Genomic DNA, 23,352 nt, shown 5'->3' on the forward strand with positions numbered 1-23,352 from the left:
TTTTTTTTTTTTTAATGATGCTAGTGAGATGCATTTTCCAGACACTTCTTGAACAATCACCCTATAATAATTATTAACTGCGGGCCAGTAATTTTGGAGAATCTCCTTTACTTCCTGAATAATAATGTATTATTTTCATGTTGAACCACATTTGCTCAAGTATAGCAATATGATTTTTAAATTGCCTCTTAAACATATCTTGCTCTGAAATATTTGTAATATAGCTAATAGGAGTTTCTTCTTGTTTTTGGAAAAGTATAAGCATTTGCTTTACCACTAACATATCCCTGAGCATAAAACATGGATTTGAATCATAAATTTCAGCGAAAGCTGTAGGATTCCAAAAAGCCTATTTTCTGATAAATGTGGCACGAGGTCTTTGAAATTAGTTCTTGGCACGGCTCTCACTCTTGAAAGCCAGGTCAGGAGACACACAAGTCATCCCATTACCCCTTGGGACAGAAAAAGGCTCAGTGGTCTGAAGAAAAATCACTGTTTCCTCTGTAGAACAGGACAGTTTGGTAAAACGGGCGAGAAGATCAATATGATTATATTTCTTACTTTTTTTTTTTGAGACAGAGCCTCAAGCTGTCCCCCTGGGTAGAGTGCCATGGCATCAAAGCTCACAGCAACCTCAACTCCTGGGCTCAAGCGAGTCTTCTGCCTCTGCCTCCCAAGTAGCTGGGACCACAGGCGCCCACCACAACGCCAGGCTATTTTTTGGTTGCAGCTGTCATTGTTGTTTTGGTGGGCCCAGGCTAGATTCAAACCCGCCACCTTAGGTGTATGTGGCTGGCGCCTTAGCTGCACGAGCCACAGGTGCCAAGCCTATATTTCTTACTTTTAAAAAAATAGTAAGTTAACCAAACCAACCTACCAATAATATTCAAATGTGTCTCAAATTGAAGAATCCATCTAAGTATCTTCCGGCGTTCGCTGCTGAAAGAAACGCCACCAATTAACAGCACACAAAAACGTCCAGCTGTCCTTTGGAAAGAACTTACTCTGCAAAATTTCTTTGATTTTGGGTGCATGATTTTTATGCATAGCACACTTCCGATTATTTGGGAGCCAGTTTGCTCTTTAAAAGCTGGTCACCCCAAATTCTCCATTCTCTTAACAACTTCATTAACAGTGGAGAGGACTGCAAATGTTTATCTGTATTACTTTTTGGGACTAGTTACAGATGGGCCCAGACGTACAAAGTTTTGACTTACGATTTTTGATTTCACGGCTGGTGTAACAGAACGTAACCACCTGTAGTTCAGGGAGCATCTGTGGACTAAGCTCTCTGGGACTACATAGAGCCAGGCTTGCATGGGTAAAAATGTCCTGACTCTTCCTTGAATACAATGATTAAACCTAGAGGTTCTGTTAAAGTATTTGGGAATCGCTCAGCAAAATTCCTAATGCTCAGACAAAAGGTGTAACTTACTTAAGTTTCCTTTCATTGAATATAAACACACACACCCCTGCTCAGAGCCCTTCTCAGAGGGGCTGGGATGAAGTGGACCTGGCTGGGAAGCTGCAGAGAAAGGACAGGGAGCCACAGCGACACTGAAGTTGAGTCACCTATGTTTAGTTTTACCTTTTGATCATTTTTCTCCCAGAGTCCTTTCCCTTAGCATGCAAGAAAAGATAAACTATCACAATGAGAAAAATAGTTGTATAATAAAGACAAATTAGTAAGGGTGTTCAGCAGCCCCCCTGGGTGAACTTGAACTTTACCTTAGAAATGAAAGCCTGGGACTGCAAACTAACACAGCCCTTACGGAAGGAGGTATGGAAAATCCTCAAAGAACTCAAATTTGACATCCATTTGATCCTACAATCCTATTACTGGGCATCTACCCAGTAGAAAAAATCCTTTTATCATAAGAACATTTGCACTAGACTGTATGTCACAGTTCAATTTACAATTGCCAAAATGTGGAAACAACCTAAATGCCCACCAACCCAGGAATGGATTAGCAAGCTGCGGTACATGGATACCATGGAATACCATTCAGTCACTGAAAAAGATGGTGCGTTTATATCTTTAGTATTAACCTGGATGGAGGTGGGGCACATTCTTCTTACTCAAGTATCATAAGAGTGGAGAAAGAAATAAGACTCCAATGTACCCAATTCCAGTAAAAAGACAGCAGACCATCTAATACCCACATAAGAGAAAAACTCGAATCAATTCAAGTTGGGGAGCAGGGGAAGGAGGGATTGGAGAAAGGGGAGGGGACGGGGGTCAGGCGTGTGGCACACCTGTTGGGGTCAGGACACAATTATAAGAGGGACTTAACCTCACAGATGCAAACAGTGCCACCTAAATCTTTGCGCCCTCCACGAACCCCAAACAATAAAAAAGACATGAAAATAATGTAACCTAAACATTTGTACCCTCATATTAACCTGAAATTTTTAAAAAAGAATTAAAGCTAAATTAAGTTAGGCTTAAAAGAGAAAGTAATTTTTCATACCTTGATAAAAACCACACAAAAGAGACTGCACCAGGCCAACAATACCTAATATAATTTTGGTAGATTTATCATAAGAACAGTCCTGGGTCACATACTTGTTCCCTCGAAATCTCATGTTGAAATTTGATCCCTGATATTGTAAGTGGAGCCTGGTGGGAGTGTTGGGGTGACATGAGAGTGGACCCCTTAGGAGGTCCACTTGGTGCTGTCCTCCCAAAACCAAGGGGTCTCTGTCTCTGTTAGATCCTGATTGTTATAAAGAGCCTGGAGCCTCCTCTCCCCTCCCCCTGTGCTTCTTCTCTCTTGGGAGGTGCCTCCCCCCAACCCCCCCCCCACTTCCTCTCTCTTGGCAGGTGCCTCCTCTCCCCTCCCCCCATGCTTCCTCTCTCTTGGCAGGTGACACCTGCCCCCTTGCCATCCTGCCATGACTAGAAACTCCCTGAAGCTTCACCAGAAGCAAATGCTGGCACCATGCTTTGTGGACAGTCTGCGGAACCAGCAGACAAATCAATGTCTTTTCTTTGAAAATTACTCAGCCTCCAGTATTCTTGAATAGAAACGCAAATGAACTAAGACAGGTGCCTACTCTGTGTCATCTACTGAATAAAACAAAATATTAATATACACATATGCACACACACGTACACATGCCCCATTTTAATTCCACTATTCCACTTTCATTTGGTTCTCTGAGCTATAATAATTTCAGAAATAACAAATGCGGTATTTACTAGGCTTTTTTTTTTTCTATTCTCATGAATAAATATATTGCATTTTAAGCAGAATAGAGGTATTCCAGATAAAAAACTCTGGAGAAATTTACCCTAGAGGCTTAGAGACAAGTGGAATAATATTAAATTTTTAAAACAATTTTTAACATCTTAAAAGTTCTATCAATTGAATTTTCTTTTTTTTTCTTTTTTTTGGCCAGGGCTGGGTTTGAACCCGCCACCTCCGGCATATGGGGCCGGCACCCTTACACTTTTGAGCCACAGGCGCTGCCCTATCAATTGGATTTTTAAACTAGCAAGTAACCATGTATAGGAGACCCTTAAACAGCAGTGCTTACGTTGTAATGGTGCAGACTAAACCGGCAGTCCCTGGAATTGTGTATATTAAATAGTTTACTTCGGCCATATTTCTGATCAAATGCTTTCAAAACCTTCTTTATTCTTTTTCTTAGAAAGCTCCGTAAATAACTATTCTGGAAAATCTAGCCTAATTCCTCTAGAGCCCAGTCATTTTCTAGTTTTATTACTGTATTTACTGGACACAGTGGAATGAAATGGGGGCCAGGAAAAAAGAAAAACAATCACTAAATTGTACCCATGTTAAATAAAGCGAAATTTTGTGATCTGGAACAAAGGAAGTGGATCTGGTAAAAACCTCAACTAGTTCTTACCAAGAACAGAATAAGCAACTGAGAATACTTCCAGAACATCAGAATTAAAGGAGTTTTGTTTCTTTCTTTTTTGTTGGTTGGTTGGTCATGTTTTTCTAAGGGTAAAGGGTTATGTTTTTGTGGGTAAATTGGGTGGGTAGAACCATGATATTTAAAATTAGAAAAAAAATGTCTTAAGTGATTTAAAATCACCTTGCTAATGGGAAAGAAAAGCAAATCACTGAAAAAGATGATTTATTTTTAGTATTGATTTATGATTGTATTTAAAATAAAAGTTGAAGGTGGCACCTGTGGCTCAAAGGAGTAGGGCACTGGCCCCATATGCCAGAGGAGGCGGGTTCAAACCCAGCCTCTGCCAAAACTTAAAAAAAAAAAAAAAAGTTACCTCTAAGAGAAAAAAATAAAATAAAATAAAATAAAAGTTGATGATGCTGATACTGTGAGAATTCACAATGTCCATACAACTAATATTTTGAAGAGTCCAGTGTTTATTCATAATTATAGTATCTTGGCACAATCTATTATTTAAAAATATCATTGTGGAAAAAAAAAGTGTCTGTCATTTCTAAACCCAAGGCGAAGCCCTGGCCTAAACTTCTTTCTCTCAGGAAAAGCTTATCTGAATAGATACAAACAAAATCGTTATTTTTTAATTAAAACTCTATTAAAGGTTCAGGCACGGAGGGTTAACTACCGCGTCCTCGTATGATCAAGAGCTTAAGGGCTTTCAGAACTGTTAAATAAATAGTGAATTAATAAACCGTATTTTCAGAAAGCATAATTCTTAACATAATGTTCATAGATGTCATTATTCAATCCTTAAAACAATTCTGACAGAATGGTAGGAAAAATCTGTATTAGTCTCATTCAGCCAATTAATAATGATAACAGGCAAGGCTGAAGATTTGCCTGTGGATTAGAAGCAATTACTCACAGAACTGGGATGAAGGACCCTAAGCCTCTGAAGTTTCAATCTTTATTTCTACTCCCCTGAACTACAAATTGGAAAAATAATAAGTGATGGTAACAAAGCATGTTGTGACTACCTGTGTAACAAAGCACGTGGACGCCATGAGGTGATCTCTGTAACACCTTAAGGAAAACACTCTCATGCCTGTTCCTGGAGGTCCTGCAATACTCTGGGCCTTTCTGAGAGGCGAAGTCCTCACCGATCTCTACCTTGGATTTCTGGATTACTTCTTCCTTATAAAATATTTCTCACTATAATTACAGATGTGTCTCTAGCTGCTATTCTTAGCCAAGTTTATTTCCTGAAGATGAAAGACAGCGTAAGTCATGATTGTGAAGAGCAGAGAATCCATGGGATAGAATTAAAAATTTCCAAATTGCGACCGTTTTGAATCAGTGCTATGTTAAGAAAGAAATATGATAGTTTTGAATGACAAATCAAAGCCTGTACTTGGACTGAGCAAAGTTGGGGTGGAGGGATAAGACGTACTAAGCATTGAAAAAAAAAGATGCAATCATCAAACTAAAGAAACTGAAGCCTTTTAAAGATAATCAAAATCAATGAAGAGTTGAACTGACGGAAGAGTAGCTGGGTTTTTTTTTTTTTTTTTAATTTCCCAAAGAATTATATTGTGATTAGAGAAAACAGCTAGTGATATAAACAGTATCAAATATCCTTTTCTGTAACATTTGTTTTGGGGTGCTACAAAGCCACAATAGAAATGCTACTTCAATTAGTCTGAAACGTATGCACCTGTTAGCTGAAATACTCCCCTGGCAACGAGTGTTCCCACAAGGGAGGAACGAACAGGAGCTGGATGTCTGGCCTGAGGTTTGTAACATTCAGCTGAACAACAGAGAAACCTGTAAGTTATCTGCAATCCTGAAAAGGTTTTAAAATATCATAAATGCTATTTCTCAGTTTAGTATCAAATTACTTTATCTGAATTTCTGTAATAGTTACTTTGGTGTCTGCAACAGAAAACAATCACAGGTTTCCTCAGACAGACGCGGAGAGCACTCAGAAGTGGGGACCCCGTCATGTTGCCACCTTGGACTTGATGGTACCAATTCTGGAGAGTTATAAGGAGATTATACAGGCTCCTTGGCATAATGGAATATTCAGAGATAACTCCTCACAACAGCTGTTTTTACAGACTCTAATCAAACAAAAACAAATCCTTACATCAGCACGATTAAACTTACAACGGTTTTAAACAAGAATGAAGACAAAGCAAAACGAGAAACCTCTCGGATACTGAAGAATTCACGAGCTGTCTAGCACAGTAGACGGGGCTGGATCAGGCGGTGGAGATGGAGAGGTCAATCAAGGTCAGAGTCTGGGTCAGGCAGAGCTGAGGGACTGAGCGTGCGAGTGACCAAGAAGAAATGAATCCTGGGTGACACCTGGCGTAGGACAGAGCATCAGGGGGGACACAGGAGCCATTTACCCAGCTGGAGAAGACTCAGCTGGGTGGGCACCAAAGTGCTGCTCCAGAATGATGACTCTCATTCCTCGAGTCTAAGTAGTCACATCATGTCAGTGGTTCGATCTGAGTCTGGAGTTGAAAATGGAGCTAGAAATCTGTGGGAGCAGGAGGTGATGTGGACAGCCACCTGCCTGCACGGAATCAAATCACCTACGGAGAAAGAACAGGTGCCTAGGATGGCCCTCTGGGCCAGCGTGACCACAAGAGGTCATGGAGATGAAGGGGAGACACTAAGGAAGATAAGATCAGCGGCTGAGGATGGAGAGATCCAAGACTCGGGTACCCAAGGCACAGCAAAGAAAGCATCACAACAGTGTGGCTGAATCAGATTCTTCACGTCACCTCTCTGGGCAATTCTGGCTCAGACACAGCACCCTCCTCTACACCCCTAGTATAGGCCACGATTATAATATTTATCACAATGATGAAGCTGGCTGCAGCTAATCTTCTCTGCCCGTCCTCCCCATCCCCACTCCACTCTTGTTTACAGGTGTCTGGGCGGCAACTTTCCATTGCAACCTTTGGACTCTACTAATGGATCTGACAACCTGGATGCAGGAAGTTACAGTTAATGGGAGTTTAGGTAACTTGTCAATCCTTTCCTGATGGTTATCTTAACTTAGTGCTCAGACATGTTGATAAGAGAATAAAGGAAGTGTTGACCAAACAGCAGAAATGACACAGAGGACAGATCAAAGCAATTCAGCGCATCCCCAGAGTCCTGGATTAAGACAGGTGCACCTGGGTACCACAGCTCAGCGTCAGCAGTGATCAAGATCATTCCGATCTTCTTGCTCACTTTCCAAATATATTAAGCAAAATTCTCCAATACAATTTTGCTTCCCTTATAAATTTTCCTATACAGTTAGAAAGTGACAACTAGCAGACAAAAATATCCATTCCAAGTAGCTGCTGGGTCTTGAATGGTGCATAAATAAATTAGCACTCTGTTTTAGACATTGGTTTAAGGTAAGTTGGGTCAATATGTTTCTTTCTGGGTCTCTAGTGATGATCAGTCTCTTTGGTTTCTGTTTCTTGTTGATCACTAATGTGTCAAAATCATGGTGTGAGGTCAAAATGCTCTGACTCGGGCAATCTAAAGAACTGGCGACATAAGAAGCCCTGGACACACATGCTGTGTGACTTGCTGCTAACAGGACAGACAAATTGATTTCCATTTATTTTATCTCTGTTGACACACAATAATGGTCACAGTTGCCATGTTCATATAATGGACTTGGAAGAGAGAGTAGGCAATGAACTGAACATAAAATGGTATTATCTTGTTGCTGCTCATTTGATCCATTTTTCTGAGTTCATTACCCAGGCCGAGAAGTAAAATCTCAAAGTCAGAGTAACACATTCCAGATTTAAATCTCTCGTTTGTTAGTGTAGCCGTCCTGCTAAGATAGAGCAAGTCGTGATAATCTGACAAAATATAGTCTGCGTTCCTTTGAAGATAAAGATTTTTATTTTTTTTAGAGACAGAGTCTTACTTTGTTTCCCTCGGTAGAGTGCTGTGGCATCATAGCTCACAGCAACCTCCAGCTCTTGGGCTTAGGTGATTCTCTTGCCTCAGCCTCCCGAGTAGCTGGGACTACAGGTGCCCACCACAATGCCCGGCTAATTTTTTGTTGTTGTAGCTTGGCTGGGGCCAGGTTTGAACCCACCTCCCTCCATATATGGGGCTGGCGCCCTACCCACTGCACCACAGGCACCGCCCTGAAGATCAAAATTTGAACTGCTAATCGAGCTCAAATAATTTTATTCTTAAATTTCTAAGGGGTGTGAAATGGGTCTCATCATCCATCTCTCTCTAAATTCGCATCAAAAAAATTTTTGGATGAAATTATTTGGATCAAGGACATACGGTAAATAAAACCTTTGTCATGGATTTCACTTTTTAAGACGTGTTATACACAAATGCGTCCTCCAGTTTAACTGGGAACAGAGTTACTAACGTCATCTGTCAATCTCCACATCAAGGTTCATAAGTCCTTTACATTTTTATGCCTTGAGTACCCATGAAAAATAAATCCTCTACACGCCTACCACGATAGCCTTTGACTGGGCTCTAGACTTCCTTTAAGAGGACTTATTGAAGGAACTGTCACACTGAAACTAATCTAATAGTTTTATGTTTATTATCCAGAGAGCATTTGAAACAATCTTTCTAAAACGCAGATGAAACTGGTGTCATTACTGTTGAGACACATGGCCATCATTTCTCAGTTGCCCGCAGAATAACAAGACTCACTACAGCACATCCTGAAACCCTGGGAAGGCAGCTGCACCTGGGCCCTGGACTCCTGAAGGGGACGGGGTGAGCGCTGAGTGGGGACAGGGGTGGGTTCTCCCCAGAACGCCATGCACAGAGGCAGAGTCCAAGATTCTAAATTCAGGTTTTTGTGTCCCCAGTCATTACATAAAAGGATGCTTTGTGAAGTTAGGATACAGTTCATTTTTTGCTTTATTTAGTACTTATAAATACTTAGACACCTGCAACATGTGATATGTGGGAGATTACACTTCCACTCTGATATGTAAATAACACACCATCTAAATGTCCATTACTGGGCCCTTCCCGGCCACAGCTCTCCGGAATTCTTCAGCTCATCTTGAACTGCTAATGAGTGTGAAGGTTGATCATATAAATTGAGTCATCCTTGTTGTGCTCAACTAGAACGGTGTCAGAGGACCAGGCTGGGGGTCCGGGACACTCAGGGCTCCTGATATTGCTCCCACAATGGAGTTCTCTGCAAGCCTGGCTGCAGAGCCTTCCTGTTGTAACCTGAAACCAGATTTACCTAAGAGCCACTGAGTCAACTCACGACAACTCTAGGACTATTTTCATCACCACGAGTCACTCACCAATCAGTCAGAGCGGGTCAATTCCCCAAAACTTCCTCATGCCAGTGAACTTTCTGGAAAAACCATATGTAACATGTCCCCCTTTTATAAAACCTCTCAGCTCATCTTTATTCTTCAGACATGTCGTACATACCCTGAATTGCAATTCTTGTTTTCTGAATAGAAACGTTCAATTTACACATCTGTCTCGACACTTTCGTTTTGACGTCAACACGAGCCATGTTGCACTCATGGTGCTGTCATCCCAAACTCCACGCCACACCTTATGCACCACAGCAAATAATATAGCATTTTCCTATTTTTGCTCTTGCTGTTTTCTCTAATTGGAATGTTCAACTCCCTGGCTAATTCCTTAATCTCTTATTACACAGTCTGAAAATCATCACCCTTAAGAACATCTCCTGACATTTACGTGGTCAGGCTTCCCCACAGTATTCTGAGCAAACTTCATTCTTATCATTACTTATTACATTATAGGGCCATCGCTTCTATCCCATCTAAAAAAAAAAAAAAAACTTTCCGAAGGCCGTGTCAAAATCCTAATTTGACATTGCTAACACTTAAATACGTGCTGAACTGGACAGCCTGGTTAAAAATACACATTATTTCAAATTTCACTGTACCTATAAATACAATTGCCTTGAAAATACTATTGACCAGTCACTAAAGTTGAAAGCTAAGCAACATTACTTGAATAATAAAAAAATCTACTTAGTTGTATAAAAGAATGCTCAGTCTTCGCCAAAGCCAATCCTAGGTTTTCAAGTATTTGTTTTCTCTATACAATGTAACATGTACCAAATAATTGTGACAGAGTTAGTCTAATGCAAAGCGTTGTGAAAACAAAGCTTTACATTTTGCATAAGATGTTGAAGCTAGGAGCTCTTTACCCTATCAGATTGAAATATCAGTGCTAGTTCCAAAGACAAATAATTTTTATAAATTATATAAGATCTCTACTCTTAAAATAATCTTTAAAAAGACGTACGTTAAATTGTGTTTCATTTACAATGATACTTGAAAAAAATTGTGAGAAACTCTATTTCCAGATTTTGCGTGTAATTATTCATTTAGTTGATGACTCTTATTTGTAACATTGTATTCTTTTCATTAAACATCTTATTTGAAACTTTAGAAAGCAGCCCATTTTTTAAGGCCACATAAAAAATTTATATATAGTTTTTCTCCAGGTCTAACAATTGTTTGGGCCCAACCAGGGAATTTGAGTCAGCAACAATTCTTGACCTATTATGACGAAAGAGCCAAGACATTAGTGTTCTCTGTTATCCCTGGACACGGAGTATCGTACACAGAACAAAAAACAAAGTTATCAACACTGTACATTTTCTCGAGCTGAGTATCTCAGCCTCAGTCTTCCCAGCTCCTGATACCCTGACCAGTCCAGGACCAGGGCTCCTGGATTCTGACAACACCACATTTCTTTTTTTTTTTTCTTTTTTCATTTCTTATAGCATAACTATGTACATTAATGCAATCATGGGGTACAGTGTGCTGTTTTCATATACAATTTGAAATACTCTCATCAAACTGGTTAACATAACCTTCGTGTCATCCTCTTAGTCATTGAGTTCAGATATTCATATTCTGCTTTTAGAAAGATTCACTTGTACCCTTGTAAGATAAACCGTAGAGGTGACCCCACCAATCACCCTCCCTCCCCCCATCCACCCTCCTGGCCTCCCCTCTCAGTAAAGTATCTCAAGAACGGAAGAAAAAGTATCCAATGTACACAGCCCTATTTTGAAACTAATTCATAGCTTTTATAGGAATGTCATAACCTAATTATGGTCTTAGAACAACACTGCATTTCTAACCATCATCCTTCCTCTGCCTGGGTTGATATCCTGAACTCTGTCAGCCTCCCCTTCCCTGCCCATCCACATTCTCCATCTCTCAGACAGGACGCCAGTTGTGCCAGGAAGAAGCTGATGCACAGATGACTTTGAACGGAAGTGTCCAAATGAGTTTGGAAACCACCTATCCCCTGTGTTTCTCCCAAGAACAGTGTCCTGTGGAATGGGCAGAACTGATTCCATCACGCGGGACCCTGCCACGTCCTGTACGTGGCCCTGTGTTCAGTGGGTGCTGCTTTTCTGGAGGCAGCTTGAGAGCGTTTGATCTCGTGCACAGACTCCCGTCTCAGCTGGCTGCCCTAACCCCGTGGGCTCTGGTCTTGGATCTGCTCTCGCCCTGTTTATAAGACTATGATCTGTCATGGGTTCATACTAAATAAACTGGGGAGACTGAGGGAAGTTTAGGAAGGAAACGTCAATTTTGTGAGCTATGTTGGTAACTAGAAGGGAAGAAACAAGTTGTTTGAATCATCCAGCAGGATACGGCTTGAACCCAAGAGAGTACCAGGCAGAAAGACAATGAAAGCGGAAACCATGGAGTGTGACTGGCCGTCGTCAGACTGTCCACAGTTTGCATCTTATTTCACGGTCTCTATCTTACCTTCACTTCCACATGTGCCATCAGCACGGCAAAGTTTGTTAGGTGGTTACAGGAGCACGTGGTGTGCGTCTTGTTTGTTGTCAGGAGCCGACAGCCTTGGGTTGACCAGTAACCCGTCATCGTGCGCTTGGAATAGCTCCAAAATGAACAGTTAGGGTTGAAATTTTCCTCTGACTGCTGCGGGGGGGGGGAAATCAATGAAGCCGATAATTATGTTATGATCACGTAAATTAGGTAGGAATTTTCTGCACATCTAACACAACCTCATACTCTGTTCCCACTTGTGTGGCCGTGTCTGGCTGTGTTTTCACAGTAAGTGGACCTCCCCAGTTCTAAGCAAAATTGAATATATGTTGCTGTTTGTTCCATTAGAGGTAGGTTCACTGTTTTTGTTCTGTTATTAGCATAGGAGGCTAGATCAATGTCTCAGAATGGTGTCAATTAATGTACATTGCTTAGGCAAAAAGTTAATTCTCTAAATCAAATTCTAACAGGTCTTGAGAAATCTTTGCTGAATTTACTACTGTAGTTGTTGTTCCCCAAAACCTATCTTTACATAGGTGTAACTGCTGCTAATATGAAATCATGTCTGGTTTCAGGTAACACGTTGCTGTCCTTTTTCTTAAAAAAAAAAATGCCCTTGTTCTTTCTTGAGTACCCCTCTGTCTGGGATGTCCCGTGTCCAGGTGGCCACCTGGCTTTGCTCCTCAGTGTTCCGCAGGACTCCGCTCTACTGCTACCCATAACAAACCCTGCCTCGATTTCCCTATGCACACCCTCCTCTCCCGACTCTCCTGCTGATGCTACCCTGAGCTATTTTCTCCACTTTTTCCTATATGTTTGGTTGTTTATTGTCAGAATGGCCCATTCCTGTCCTATCCTGATTATAGATTCCACGAGGAGAAGGATTTTGTCTGTTTTGCTTACATTAACTATTCAGGATTCAATAAATACTTGTAGAATAAAAAAAAATAAATTTCATTGTTTATGTTTAAGGTATAGAACACGTTGTTATAGAACAAACAGACAATACAAAGATTATGACAGTGAAGTTGACACATTCATCATCTTACTGTTACCCATTTTTTTGTGACAAGAACCCCTAGAATCTACTCATGTAGCATGAATCATATTTAGCAAAATTTCGTTTTGTATACTCCTCACGGTATACTTTAGATTTTTGGACTCACGCTAACCTTTTTCAGTCTTGGAGAAGCGTTTAGAAATTCATCTATGAATGTTTTACCACAAGAATTTACATAGACGAGACGTGTTCTCTAAATCTCACCGCTGAAAAAAAATCACCCCTATGTTTTATGGATAATGAATTACGACACATCAAAAAAATAGAGAAACATCTAAAGAAAATTAACGTACTGAATATTCATGTTATAAAGGAAGCAGATGATGGGGACACCAAGCTGAACATCCCTTTGTCTTACCTTGATATGTTTGACAGTAAACACCACGGGGTCAGCCAAGTAAACCTTATTACTGAACTCTTTGTTTATTGCTGCTGTGATCACCGGCGAATTGACGATAACAGAGTGATTGGTGGACATAGCCTCTGTCCCCAGCTTCATGCTAGCATTCTCCGTGGACAAATAAGGACCCAAGTTGTCATACAGGACAAAGGCCACTCTTATTTCTCCTAAGATAAATATAAATGTGAATTATAAATCGACAGAAGTCTGATCTAGTGTGTACACTCTACTTAGGCCTAGCTAGATGGTAAACAAACCAGTAAAATACATATTCATGCCAAAAAATTAAGCGTTCATTTCAACCCAAGTGCTAGGTCATTCATGAGAAGAGGAGAATCAAATTTTGCTGAAATCGCTACTCACCAGGATTTATTTATTTGTTTATTGTTTTCTTTTGGAGACAGAGTCTCACTCCATTGCCCTGGGTAGACTGCCATGATGTCATAGCTCACAGCAACCTTCAACTCTTGGGCTTAAGAGATCCTCTTGCCTCAGCCTCCCGAGTACAGGTCCCTATCACAAAGCCCTATCAGGTTTTTTTTGTCTTTAGCAGAGACAGGGTCTCATTCTTGCTCAGGCTGTTCTCGAATTCTCGAGCTCAGGCAATCCACCTGTCTTGGCTTCCCAAAGTGCTAGGATTATAGGTGTCAACCACTGTCCCCAGCCTTCATCAGTACTTTTATTTTGAGATAGAGTCTCACTATGATGCCCTTCATAGAGTGAGTGCCATGGTGTCACAGCTCACAGCAAACTCCAACTCTTGGGCATAAGAGATTCTCTTGCCTCAGCTTCCCAAGTAGCTGGGACTACAGGCGCCTCCCACAATACCCAGCTATTTTTTGGTTGCAGTTATCATTGTTGTTTGGCAGGCCTAGGCCGGGTTTGAACCTACCACCTTTGGTGCATGTGGCCGACACTGTAACCACTGTGCTAAGGGCACCAAGCCCCTTGATCAGTATTTTAAAAAAATGAACCTAAATCTGTATCTCACTATATACTTATAATTGAATTCAGGATAGATGATCTGCCTAAACATAAAAACCAGAACCATAAAGCTACTGGAAAAAAATATCGGCTAATATTTTTGAACTCTGAGGGAGGTTAGGATGCCTGGGATAGGGCCCCCAAGACACTAACCATAATATATCAATAGTGAACCACACTTTATGAAAATTGAAAATTTGTGTCTATCAAAATACATCATTAGGAACATGAATAAGTAAGGTACGGATTGGAAATACAAATAAATACAAAAGTTATGAATTTACAAAGCATTTCTGCACTCAACAATGAGACAACCTTAAAACGATAAAAGACATAAACACACACGTTAGGAGAGAGATAAATAAAAGGCTCTTGAAGACGTGAGAAGTAAATAATCTGCATCATTGGTAACTAGGGAGATGAAAATCCCAGCTGCACTGAGCACCGTTCCACACTCTGTCTGCCTGAAGCGAAAAGACCGGCCGCACTGATGGGGCTAAGGACGTGGAGCAATGGGAATTCCGGGTGACTGCTGGTGGGAGTGTAAAATAGCTCCACCCTCTGCGAGGATGTCTGGCAATGTCCTATAAAGTTAAACACACGTCTACCATTCCTAGCAAGTGAAAGTTTCTATTCACAAAGAAAAAGAAAAAAAACCTTGTATAAGAATGTTTATTCAATCTTAATTCATAGTAGCTCCAACCTGGAAACAACTCAATTATTATTTGTAGGAGAATAGATAAAATATTCTCTGTAATACAGTACGTATCAATATAAGGGAGATATACTACGCATCAATAAGGGAGAAACTACTGATGACAGAATGGCATTTCTGAATCTCAAAAATAGTTAGCTAAGTAAAAGATGCAGAGAGGAGAGTGTGTACTGTGGGATCCCAGGTACGTGAAGTCAGAGAAGGGGAAAATTTGTCTATAGAAACAGCAACAAGAAGAAAATTTCATTAGATAGGGTGAGGGGTGAGAGAGGGGGTAAAAGACATCAGAGAATATTTGGGGTGATTGAAAAAATTTATTTTTTTCTTTTTCTTTTCTTTCCTTCTTTCTTTTTTTCTTTCTTTTCTTTTTTTTCTTTTTTTTTTTTTTTTGAGATAGTGTCTGTCTCACTGGGTCATCCTGGGTAAAGTGCCATGGCATCATAGTTCACAGCAGATTCAAACTCCTGGGCTCAAGCCATCCTCCTGCCTCAGCCTCCTCAGTAGCTGAGACTAAAGATTCCTGCCAATAAATGGGGCTAATGTTTCTATTTTTAGTCAAGACAGGGTCTTGCTCTTGTATAGGCTGGTCTTAAACTCCTGAGCTCAAGCAATCCACCTGTCTTAGTCTCTTAGAGTGCTGGAATTACAGGTGTGGCCACCAAACCCAGCCTATTTTCTTATTTTATATAATTACAGAAATTCATAAAACTGTCAAAGACCTCAAGTTAAATATTGAAAGTGTGTGTATTTTAGTGTATGTAAATTATGTCTCAACTGCATTTAAAAAAGAAATAACAAGGATTGAAAATCTTTGTCTTAAAACTCAATTATCACGCTCTTTTAAGGTCTCTGTCTCACACTATCTTTGAATTTTAGGGTCAAGTGAGGAAAGAGTCAACTGAGGGTCAAGTGGAAATACAGACAAAATAATTCAATACTGGACATTTTTGTAAGGAGCGGGCTACCGCCTAACACTTCAACTGTGTCCCCATGTTTGGGAAATTCCCTGCTCTTAGGGACTAATCCACACAAAATACACATATGCTTTCAAAGAGGTAGCTCTGGACACCTCAGCCAGATGCACCAGTCAGATGCAGCAGCCCCAGGCTTCAGATGAGGAGCCAGGCAGGGGGTGGCAGGAGAAGCAGAGTGGTTACTGCACCCAGAGTTACTCACGACAGACGTGATAATTCATAACAATGACTCTGTGCCATGCATAGGCTGCCGTCGGCCTCCTCACCCTGGTATGCTTTGGAGCCTGATTCTCAGTCTTGCTGTGAGTCTATGAGAAATCCTTTATCCTTTCAATAATCCAGCAAAGAAATATGATGAAAGCAACCTAAAGGAAGCAGGTTTCCTTATGTAACCTGTGAGTGTTAGCACAGTTCTGAGCAAATCATAGCATTCACTATACCTCTTATCTGTTGTAACATTAACTTTAGCTCTTTCCCTTTACATTTAGGGTAAGAAGTCTGATTTTGGAAGATTAAATTTAAAAATATCCATGTGGCCAGGCATGGAGGCTCACACTGGTAATCCTAGCGCTCTGGGAAACTGAGGCGGGTAGATCCCTTGAGCTCAGGAGTTCAAGACCAGCCTGGGCAAGAGTGAGACCTAGTCTCTAACAAAAGTACAAAAAGTAGCTGTACTCTGTGGCAGGTGCCTGTAGTTCAGGAGGCTGAAGGAGGAGCATGGCTTGAGTTCAAGAGTTTGAATTTGGCTCGGCGCCTGTGGCTCAAGTGGCTAAGGCACCAGCCACATACACCTAAGGTGGCAGGTTCAAATCCAGCCTGGGCCCGCCAAACAACAGTGATGGCTGCAACCAAAAAATAGCCAGGCGTTGTGGTGGGTGCCTGTGGTCCCAGCTACTTGGGAGGCTGAGGCAGGAGCCTTGCTTGAGCCCAGGAGTTGGAGGTTGCTGTGAGCTGTGATGCCACGGCACTCTACCCAGGGGAACAGCTTGAGGCTCTGTCTCAAGAAAAAAAAAAAAGTTTGAAGTTGCTGTGAGCTATGATGTTGCCACGACACTCTACCCAGAGCAACAGAGGGAGCCTCTGTCTCAAAAAAGAAAAGCCAGAACAAACAAAAAAAATCCTATAATTTTCATGTTGGTATTAACAACATTTATTTTAATTGGCTTCTAATTGTTTGATAATTCATATTAATTTCTACTTGTGGACGGAATCATGGTACCACTACACTTAGTTGTTGCTAATTGTTACAAATTCTCCACTCCCAAATCCATGCTGAAATGTGACTTACAAAACAAAAAATTATACATTAGAAGGTAATAAATCGGCATATGACTTCATATGACTAATGTCGACCTAGCTCAGTCTTCACTAACTTTGTGTTTAGGGAGGGTGTGCCAGGCAGTGTTCAAAGTACCGCAGCCACATCAGCAACCAAGATTAGACAAGGTCCCTGCTCCCACGGAACTTACTGCCTGAGACAGAGTCAGAACATGAGCAGGTAGATGAAAAAGAATATAATTTTTTATAATAGTAAAAGTTATGGCTAATGAGAAAAGAACGATTGGGTAAAAGGGGTCGACCCTAGGAGACAGGGAAAGGTTTCCTTAGGAGGTAAATTTATTCTGAGACGTAAATGATGGGTTGACATGAACAGAAATGTCAAAGTTATATTCCACGGTATACACACACTACATTTTATTAATCTACTCATGATTCATGGGCATGAGGGCTGTTTCTACATCTTTGGGACTGTGAATTGTGCTGCTATAAACATTTGAATGCAAATGTCTTTTTTATAGAATGACATTTTTCTCCTCTGGGTAAATACTCAGCGGGGGGTCACCAGATCAAAGTAGGTTTGTGGTGTGTCCATACAACTTTCCAGAGAGGCTGGACTGGTTTGCAGTCCCACAGACAGCATGTAAGTGCTGCTTTCTCTCTGCGGCTTCCAGACCAGAATCTGTTGTTTGGCAATTTTTATAAAAAAGCCATTGGCTGGTATCTCACTGAGGCTTAGATCACCACTTCCCTGATGAATGTAAACTCTGAGCATGTTCTCCTGTGTTTATTGGCTGTTAGTCTGACTTTGCTGGAAAAGCTTCCGTGAATGTCTTGTGCCCACTTTTTCATGGGATGTTTGATATCTTCTTACTCATTTGTGTGAATTCTTCATAGATTCTGGTTTTTAGCCCTTTATTGGATAGACGGGATGCAAATATTTTCTCCCGTTCTAGTAAAAAAAATTTACAAGTGAAATCTACACACTCAGAGAAAGTTACTCTTTTTGAGGAAAAAAAGTCAGAACATCTGGACCTGGGGGTTTCTAATTGTCCTCATATGGAAGTTTCTGAGCCCTGAAAAGGAATGGAATACTTTCCAAATCTAATTGAGAATTCTGTGGAATAAATGTCGTTGTGATCGAGATGAGAAGGAAAGAGGAGGAAGTGGATCAGAAAGAGAACAGAGAAAGAGGAGGAGCGGTGAGGGCGGAGGGAGTAGATCTGACACTCCAGGTGGTGCAGCCACAAACTTGATGCACGTTCAATTCTTTCAAGCTTAAAAAATAACCTCTGGGGCGTCGCCTGTGGCGCAAGGTGTAAGGCGCAGGCCCCATGTGCCAAGTGTGGTGGGTTCAAACCCAGCCCTGGCCAAAAAAAATCCCTGCAAAAATAAGTAAATAAATAAATAACCTCTGACCTACCATTCCGGCCATTTTGCTTTAAAGTATTTGCAGAAAGCTGGACAGTGCTTCCATGGTCCGTGTTTTCCGGAAATTTTAGGTCCTCTAAATTTCCTTCTGTGCTCAGCCTTGCAACTTCCAATTCTGTTAACAGCAAAGAGATGTCAGTGGTCACTGAGAAACATGCCAAGTCTACAAGAGTTTCCCCACCACCGAAGTAGCTCTGAAATCAAAGCGTTAGAATTCTTGCTTTATTGGTCACACTTTATAGTAACTCAATCTCCAAAAAAGTATACTGTTAATATTTTAAAACGTTTTTCAGAATAATGCAAATCGAAGCTATTAAAATCATGCCATATATGAATAACAAGGCTTCAAATTTAAAATTCAACGTCAAATCCTGATGCGTTATCCTTGTCCTTAAGTTATTTTTCAAAATGCAATATTTTATGAATTAAGTAAAAAAAAAATTAATATTAATTTACCTTTAAATCTAATACATTAGAGACAGCTTTAACAAATCCTCTGAAATGAAATTGTCAGCTATACCCTAAATCACAACAGAAATAGATTTATACTCTTTATGAACCAAATAACACAATTATCAGCTATGGTTTCCTCTTCACTCAAATGACTTATTTAGTTACAGTATAGAATCTAAGGATACTTGTATTATAAATAAAATTATCTATAAGCCCTGTTTGAGGAGGATACAACCTCAAATTTTCAATGGTATAAGATATACATAAATATATAAATATACCAAAATTCCAAAAATATAAATGGACCTTACTCTAAAAGTGATCTCAGGCTAATACAGCCAATATTGGAATTTCCTAAGGAGGAGAAAGTACATGATTTTAAATCCTTTTAAGCCACCAACAGGTGAGGTCCTCTTTATTTTATTTTTTATTTATTTATTTTTTTTGAGACAGAGTCTCAAGCTGTCACCCTGGGTAGAGTGCTATGGCATCAGACCTCACAGTAACCTCAAAGCCTTGGGCTTAAGCAATTCTCTTGCCTCAGCCTCCCAAGTAGCTGGAGTACAGGCACCCACCACAACGCCCGGCTATTTTTTGATTGTATTTGTCATTGTTTTTTGGCAGGCCTGGGCTGGATTCGAACCTGCCAGGTCTGGTGTATGTAGCTGGCGCCCTAGCTGCTGAGCTACAGGCACTGAACTGAGACACCCTCTTTATTTTAGAAAAAGAACAACTAATCTCCACAGAAATGAAGCATCACTCATCTCTGGGACAGCATGCATGCTCTCTCTTCTTTCCCTCCTGCTCTGCGAAGGTCTCTGGGCCTTCTGCAGCACAAAGGTCACTTACTAATGTTCTCCGTGTTCTCTCTGACAATGTCTGTCTTCAGAAGGTTATCAGCCAGCACAAAAGCACTTTCCTCCACCGTGTCGAGCAGCATGGTGGCTGCACGCAGCTGATCACTCGTGGTAAGGTCCCTCCACGCGTTCAGAGCTTGTGGCTGGAGGAGGTTGTTAACCGTCTCGACCATGGCCTACAGAAGGATGAAAAGAATGACAGAGGTCTCTAGTGAACCCACACAGCTGTCAGAAATCCAGGGGCGCATGCTGCCCAGCATGCAAGGATCAGCACTGTGCATGAGTTCAGCATTGTCCCGGCCTCCCCTGTGACATGCTGCGGCAGGAGCATTCATTATTTTTGTTCTGTCAAACCTGAGCTGAGATTTCGCAAGGCAAGAGGAAAACCCGTTCTTATTTTGAAGGACAACCAATAGAGCCTTGCTTGCTTCTCAAGAGTCAATAGCCCAGGCTTGAATAAGACTATGCTCACATAATTAAACTATTTGGCTAGGGAACTGTTGATAAGCCACATAATCCAATGGTTTCACCCCATCACCCAGAGAAAATGACTTTTTTTTCTATACATCACCATAGAACTAGATGCTAAGCATGACAGAAATTAAAAGAATTTCTGTAGACAGGACAATCCAGGAGTTTGTCGCCTATATGTTGAAGACACACTGAACAAATCGATGGGTTTTCTTTAGCCAGCTCATAAAATGTCAGAATGGGGAAAATATCAAAGAAGACACACTCCCATAAGGAGAAAAACCTTCTTTATGCTGTTTTCAACTAGGAGGGGAAAAAACAGTTGGACCTCACTACCTATGGCTATCCGGTGTTTTATCTTTAAAAAAAAAAAAAAAAATCAGCAGTAGGTAACATCACACAGAGAGAAAAAAACACCACGGTTCACATCGCTTCCACCAAAAGAATCATCTCTGTAGTTACAATTTATGTATTTCCTGTGGCTTGCTTAATCCTCTAGGTTACCATGAGAAAACAGTTTTCCCAATAAGGTCATTCAAACATAGAGAATCGCCAAATAGAAAAATACAGTACCTGCAGGTTGAATGTGATCATCCCTGAACCCATTCATTCTGAAATATGCATCTAGTCCAGAAAGAAAGTTGAATAAAAAGCCAACAGTTTTTAGGCAGCACAGAAGTGTTTAAAGCAGGACTCGCATCCCTGGCACACTGGCAGAGAAGGGGGGAGAGACAGAGAAACTCCTTTACAGCGCAGAGGTTTCTGCTGGCTGGCGTTTTCATAGTAACCAAGGAACAACTGTTAAAAATTCAGCTTCATAATGAAACACCTTGGCTGCCAATTAACACCAGCTTCAAAACCTAATGTGCCTTTTGATAAAAGTTGTTTTTCTTGATATCTTCCCAGCTATCCCAAGTTCTTGCCAAAAGTCAGCATCAATGTACGTTTGAGTAAAATAGTCTCGGTCGCAACTTGCTTCCTGTGCATCATTTTGTAAGGAAAAACACCAACAAACCGGGAAATTCTCTCATGAATTCAAAGGATGGGAGTCTTCACAGAGTGTGTTTAGGCTGCCATTTGTTCTGGGGGTAAAGCAGGGCCCGGTAACCACAGAAAAGTATTTCCGGATCACAACAAAATGATCTGCTTTCCAGGAAACTCTCTGTAAGGGTCCTGCCAACAGGATATGCCAAAAAAGAGGGGCCAGAGAAGAGATGAAAAAAAGTTTAGATATTTTCTAAAACCCAAACAGAGAACACAGATCTCTTTAGTGCAAAAAAACGTTCTTTTAGGGAATAGAGGAGTCTCTGAATTCATTAGAAATGCTCTGAAAATCCCCCATGTGGCAGAAATCACGCCAGGTCACTGTGCCGCAGCCACCTTAGCTGCTAATGATCTTAATGACTAGTTAATAATTTTATAACCGTTATTTTAAATCTCATGTCAAGGAAACAAAAAACTATCAGGGACGACACAATATTTCGGTCTTGTCCGTCACGACTTTTTTTATTTAAAAAAAATTGAAGAAAGAAAAATTGAAAATTGAAGAAAGAAAAAGAAACAATTATGGCCAACTTGCAGGATGTGCTACAAAAGAAATTGTTCCAAGACTAACTTGTGGGAGAGCAGAAAGCCTAAATGAATCAATAATGAGTGTGGAGGTCGAGTCAGTAATCAAAACCCTTCCAACAACAACAACAGCAACAAATGCCCAGGACCAGATGGCTCCTGCAGCAAAGCCTACCAAATCCTTCTGTATTTAAGAATGAATTAACAATCAATCCTTCCTAAACGCCTCCAAAAAAATGAAAGCGGCGAGAACACCTCCAAACACATTTGGTGAAGCCAGCATGACCCTGACATCAAAGCCAGACAAAAAGACCCCAAGAAATGAAAACTGCAGGTCAAACCCCTGCTCAGTGAAGATGTAAAAATCCTGAACCCAAAACTAGCAAACCAAACGAAAAAGTACATTAAAAGGATAATACTGCACTTCACGGCCAAGCAGGGATTTATCCCTGGAATGCAAGGATAGCTCAACCCTAAAAATCAATCCCTGCAAGACACATTAACAGAATAAAGGATTACATCCCATGATCATCTTAACAGAGGCAGAAAAGGCATTTGACAAAATTCTGCGTCTTTTCCTCATTAAAACTCTCAACCAAGTAGGAAGAGAAGGAAATTTTCTCAACATAATAAATATGGCTCCAAAGCCCTGAGTTAGCATCATACTCAACCTCAAAAACCTGAAAACCTTTCCCCCTAAGAACAGAAAGAAGGCAAGGACGCCACTTCTGTTCAATATAGTACTGAGGACCCAAACAGAGCAATAGGCCAGTCATGATAATAACACAAGACGTCCGAATTGGAAATGAAGACGTAATTGTCCCTCTTTGCAGACAGTACGATCGATCGTGACACCATGTGGGAAGATGACAGACTCCATCAAAAACAAAGTTTCATGAACCTGGAGATAAGACTGTTTCACTGAAGAGTCTACGCTGACGACAAAGAAATCAAAGCACACTGATTAATTTACCTTAGTTTTGCAAGTGAAAATTTATAAGGTTTAATCATTATTCGCAGTTATAAATTTTAAATACAGTTTGAACAATTGTATTCTCCCAAATAAGACAGAGTCCATACAGAAGTTTTTATTGAAGCCTAAATAATTTCCGAGTTTATCTATAACACCACATGTAGTATTTGGTCCTAGCCAGGCACAGTGGCGTGAGCTTGCAGTCCTAGCTATGTGGGAGGCTGGGACAGGAGGATTGCTTGAGTCCAAGAGTTCAAGTCTGGCTTGAGCAACATGAGACCCTTTCCTATGGCCTCCTGTGGGAAGGCCAAAAAGCTTCACTTAGTAAGTGCAAATTGTTTCTGATAACGGCTATACAGCCACACTGAAATGAGGTCTGGAAGTAATAATTCCTTGGCCATGGAACCTTCATACTCTGATCGCTAACACAACTCCAAAGACCCTACTTCCTGAAGCCTTGAGGAAAGGTGAGTAAAGATGACATG

The 23,352-nt window shown here is 40.8% G+C and overlaps 1 protein-coding gene across 1 annotated transcript in view; it reads right to left on the bottom strand.

Annotated features, from left to right (window-relative positions):
* Positions 1–23,352, bottom strand: part of ADGRL3 (adhesion G protein-coupled receptor L3) — a 372,824-nt gene that overhangs the window by 94,701 nt on the left and 254,771 nt on the right. Inside the window, exons 11-14 of the mRNA XM_023518203.1 lie at positions 19,847–20,030; positions 18,537–18,659; positions 13,121–13,329; positions 11,679–11,855 (exon numbers count right to left, since the gene is read on the bottom strand). Coding sequence (XP_023373971.1) covers positions 11,679–11,855; positions 13,121–13,329; positions 18,537–18,659; positions 19,847–20,030 — 693 coding nt within the window. The remainder of the gene's footprint in view (positions 1–11,678; positions 11,856–13,120; positions 13,330–18,536; positions 18,660–19,846; positions 20,031–23,352) is intronic.

Source organism: Otolemur garnettii, unplaced genomic scaffold, assembly GCF_000181295.1.
Source record: "Otolemur garnettii isolate 467f Iridium unplaced genomic scaffold, OtoGar3 scaffold00130, whole genome shotgun sequence".
Classification (NCBI taxonomy): domain Eukaryota; kingdom Metazoa; phylum Chordata; class Mammalia; order Primates; family Galagidae; genus Otolemur; species Otolemur garnettii.